This window comes from Procambarus clarkii, chromosome 2 (assembly GCF_040958095.1).
Source record: "Procambarus clarkii isolate CNS0578487 chromosome 2, FALCON_Pclarkii_2.0, whole genome shotgun sequence".
In the NCBI taxonomy this organism is placed as follows: Eukaryota; Metazoa; Arthropoda; class Malacostraca; order Decapoda; family Cambaridae; genus Procambarus; species Procambarus clarkii.
The window spans coordinates 32514892-32519560 of record NC_091151.1 but is presented as its reverse complement, the minus strand read 5'-3'; the positions used below and the strand labels follow the sequence as shown (position 1 = coordinate 32519560).

General features: G+C 53.8%; 1 protein-coding gene across 1 annotated transcript; it reads right to left on the bottom strand.

Annotated features, from left to right (window-relative positions):
• Positions 1-3331: 3331 nt before the first annotated feature.
• Positions 3332-4018, bottom strand: LOC138366203 (alpha-S1-casein-like). The gene has a single exon (XM_069326967.1). It carries the CDS (start codon positions 4016-4018, stop codon positions 3332-3334), a length of 687 nt encoding a protein of 228 aa, XP_069183068.1.
• Positions 4019-4669: the final 651 nt, after the last annotated feature.

Below are 4669 nucleotides of genomic sequence, written 5' to 3'. Positions count from 1 at the left end.
CTTGGTGTCCTGCATGCCTCTTGGTGCCCTGCATGCCTCTTGGTGCCCTGCATGCCTCTTGGTGTACCTGCTTGCCTCTTGGTGCTCTGCATGCCTCTTGGTGCCCTGCATGCCTCTTGGTGCTCTGCAAGCCTCTTGATGCCCTGCATGCCTCTTGGTGCCCTGCATGGCTCTTGGTGCCCTGCATGGCTCTTGGTGCCCTGCTTGCCTCTTATTGTACTTGTTTGCCTCTTGGTGCCCCTGCTTGCCTCTTGGTGTACCTGTTTGCCTCTTGGTGCCCTGCATGGCTCTTGGTGCCCTGCATGGCTCTTGGTGCCCTGCATGCCTCTTGGTGCCCTGCATGCCTCTTATTGTACTTGTTTGCCTCTTGGTGCCCTGCATGCCTCTTGGTGCCCTGCATGCCTCTTGGTGCCCTGCATGGCTCTTGGTGCCCTGCATGCCTCTTGGTGCCCTGCATGCCTCTTGGTGCCCTGCATGGCTCTTGGTGCCCTGCATGCCTCTTGGTGCCCTGCATGCCTATTGGTGCCCTGCATGGCTCTTGGTGCCCTGCTTGCCTCTTGGTGCCCTGCTTGCCTATTGGTGTACCTGCTTTCCTCTTGGTTTACCTGCTTCCCTTTTGGTGCCCTGCTTGCCTCTTGGTGCCCTGCTTGCCTCTTGGTGCCCTGCTTGCCTCTTAGAGTACCTGCTTGCCTCTTGGTGTACCTGCTTGCCTCTTGGTGTACCTGCTTGCCTTTCGGTGTACCTGCTTGCCTCTTGGAGTACCTGCTTGCCTCTTGGAGTACCAGCTTGCCAATTGGTGTACCTGCTTGCCTCTTCATGTACCTGCTTGCCTCTTGGAGTACCTGCTTGCCTCTTGGAGTACCAGCTTGCCAATTGGTGTACCTGCTTGCCTCTTCATGTACCTGCTTGCCTCTTAGGGTACCTGCTTGCCTCTTGGTGTACCTGCTTGCCTCTTGGTGCTCTGCATGCCTCTTGGTGCCCTGCATGCCTCCTGGTGCTCTGCAAGCCTCTTGGTGTCCTGCATGCCTCTTGGTGCCCTGCATGCCTCTTGGTGCCCTGCATGCCTCTTGGTGTACCTGCTTGCCTCTTGGTGCTCTGCATGCCTCTTGGTGCCCTGCATGCCTCTTGGTGCTCTGCAAGCCTCTTGATGCCCTGCATGCCTCTTGGTGCCCTGCATGGCTCTTGGTGCCCTGCATGGCTCTTGGTGCCCTGCTTGCCTCTTATTGTACTTGTTTGCCTCTTGGTGCCCCTGCTTGCCTCTTGGTGTACCTGTTTGCCTCTTGGTGCCCTGCATGGCTCTTGGTGCCCTGCATGGCTCTTGGTGCCCTGCATGCCTCTTGGTGCCCTGCATGCCTCTTATTGTACTTGTTTGCCTCTTGGTGCCCTGCATGCCTCTTGGTGCCCTGCATGCCTCTTGGTGCCCTGCATGGCTCTTGGTGCCCTGCATGCCTCTTGGTGCCCTGCATGCCTCTTGGTGCCCTGCATGGCTCTTGGTGCCCTGCATGCCTCTTGGTGCCCTGCATGCCTATTGGTGCCCTGCATGGCTCTTGGTGCCCTGCTTGCCTCTTGGTGCCCTGCTTGCCTATTGGTGTACCTGCTTTCCTCTTGGTTTACCTGCTTCCCTTTTGGTGCCCTGCTTGCCTCTTGGTGCCCTGCTTGCCTCATGGTGCCCTGCTTGCCTCTTAGAGTACCTGCTTGCCTCTTGGTGTACCTGCTTGCCTCTTGGTGTACCTGCTTGCCTCTTAGTGTACCTGCTTGCCTTTCGGTGTACCTGCTTGCCTCTTGGAGTACCTGCTTGCCTCTTGGAGTACCAGCTTGCCAATTGGTGTACCTGCTTGCCTCTTTATGTACCTGCTTGCCTCTTAGTGTACCTGCTTGCCTTTCGGTGTACCTGCTTGCCTCTTGGTGTACCTGCTTGCCTCTTGGTGTACCTGCTTGCCTCTTGGTGTACCTGCTTGCCTCTTGGTGTACCTGCTTGCCTCTTGGTGTACCTGCTTGCCTCTTAGTGTACCTGCTTGCCTCTTGGTGTACCTGCTTGCCTCTTTGTGTACCTGCTTGCCTCTTGGTGTACCTGCTTGCCTCTTGGTGTACCTGCTTGCCTCTTAGTGTACCTGCTTGCCTCTTAGTGTACCTGCTTGCCTCTTGGTGTACCTGCTTGCCTCTTAGTGCCCTGCTTGCCTCTTGGTGTACCTGCTTGCCTCTTGGTTCCCTGCATGCGTCTTTGTGTACCTGCTTGCTTCTTGGTGCCCTGCATGCCTCTTGGTGCCCGGCTTGCCTCTTGGTGCCCTGCATGCCTCTTAGTGTACCTGCTTGCCTCTTGGTGTACCTGCTTGCCTCTTAGTGCCCTGCTTGCCTCTTGGTGTACCTGCTTGCCTCTTAGTGCCCTGCATGCCTCTTGGTGTACCTGCTTGCCTCTTAGTGCCCTGCTTGCCTCTTGGTGTACCTGCTTGCTTCTTAGTGTACCTGCTTGCCTCTTGGTGTACCTGCTTGCCTCTTAGTGCCCTGCTTGCCTCTTGGTGTACCTGCTTGCCTCTTGGTGCCCTGCTTGCCTCTTGGTGTACCTGCTTGCCTCTTAGTGCCCTGCATGCCTCTTGGTGTACCTGCTTGCCTCTTAGTGCCCTGCTTGCCTCTTGGTGTACCTGCTTGCCTCTTAGTGTACCTGCTTGCCTCTTGGTGTACCTGCTTGCCTCTTAGTGCCCTGCTTGCCTCTTGGTGTACCTGCTTGCCTCTTGGTGCCCTGCTTGCCTCTTGGTGTACCTGCATGCCTCTTGGTGCCCTGCTTGCCTCTTGGTGTACCTGCTTGCCTCTTGGTGCCCTGCTTGCCTCTTGGTGTACCTGCTTGCCTCTTGGTGTACCTGCTTGCCTCTTGGTGTACCTGCTTGCCTCTTGGTGTACCTGCTTACCTCTTAGTGCCCTGCTTGCCTCTTGGTGTACCTGCTTGCCTCTTGGTGCCCTGCTTGCCTCTTGGTGTACCTGCATGCCTCTTGGTGCCCTGCTTGCCTCTTGGTGTACCTGCTTGCCTCTTGGTGCCCTGCTTGCCTCTTGGTGTACCTGCTTGCCTCTTGGTGTACCTGCTTGCCTCTTGGTGTACCTGCTTGCCTCTTGGTGTACCTGCTTGCCTCTTGGTGTACCTGCATGCCTCTTGGTGCCCTGCTTGCCTCTTGGTGTACCTGCTTGCCTCTTGGTGCCCTGCTTGCCTCTTGGTGTACCTGCTTGCCTCTTGGTGTACCTGCTTGCCTCTTGGTGTACCTGCTTGCCTCTTGGTGTACCTGCATGCCTCTTGGTGTACCTGCATGCCTCTTGGTTCCTAGCGCAACCTGGTTTGATAGCGCTAGACTCTCCCTTTGAGGAACACCTGCTGTAGGAGTGAGACACGACCCTTGAGGAACACCTGCTGTAGCAGTGAGACACGACCCTTGAGGAACACCTGCTGTAGCAGTGAGACACGACCCTTGAGGAACAGCTGATGTAGCAGTGAGGCACGACCCTTGAGGAACAGCTGATGTAGCAGTGAGACACGACCCTTGAGGAACACCTGCTGTAGCAGTGAGACACGACCCTTGAGGAACACCTGCTGTAGCAGTGAGACACGACCCTTGAGGAACACCTGCTGTAGCAGTGAGACACGACCCTTGAGGAACACCTGCTGTAGCAGTGAGACACGACCCTTGAGGAACAGCTGATGTAGCAGTGAGACACGACCCTTGAGGAACAGCTGATGTAGCAGTGAGACACGACCCTTGAGGAACACCTGCTGTAGCAGTGAGACACGACCCTTGAGGAACACCTGCTGTAGCAGTGAGACACGACCCGTGAGGAACAGCTGATGTAGCAGTGAGACACGACCCTTGAGGAACAGCTGATGTAGCAGTGAGACACGACCCTTGAGGAACACCTGCTGTAGCAGTGAGACACGACCCTTGAGGAACACCTGCTGTAGCAGTGAGACACGACCCTTGAGGAACACCTGCTGTAGCAGTGAGACACGACCCTTCAGGAACAGCTGCAGTAGTGTCATTGGCTCTACAGTCTTTATTCCAAAGTGTTGTATGTTCTTATTATTTTAGGATATTACTTTTTCACAAAACAATTGCAACAATTTAATATATAACATAACGTTTTTTGACAAGTGCATCTCTTGTTCATTGGGAACCAATGTGGTTATCACCTAATATGACAATTAAGTCATAGTAAGTTTAGTTTTTATCTAAGTTTATCATTAATAACTTCGATACATTCGATGGTATAAATATCTTTAATTTCCAATGTTGCGATCTTGATCATTTTGTGAAGTCCTGTGACTCTGAGACCAGAAGACTTAGCACTTGAAAACATTAATATGTTGGTTGATATGTTCCCCTCTCTTTTCTCCTTGAAGTAGTGAGTGAGTGAGCATCTTGCATCATAATAATATACATATGAATAGTTCACAATGAATATAATGATATGTAATGATGTAACTTGTATTTAATTAAACCTTCACTAACTTTCAGTTACGAATGTGTGGGTAGGAGTGCAAAACTCTAACTGGTTGATCTCTGGGGTCATGGTGAACTCTTCACAGTGGCACTCAGGGGAGCCCAACAACGGCGCCAATACCTGCTCCCGCCTGTCCGGCCGCCCCATCACCCCGGCAGGCTTAACTTACCTGCTCGGTGACGATCCATGT

Coding starts and splice junctions, on each gene's coding strand:
- LOC138366203 (XM_069326967.1), bottom strand. CDS start 4,018: ATGACACTACTGCAGCTGTTCCTGAAGGGTCGTGTCTCACTGCTACAG.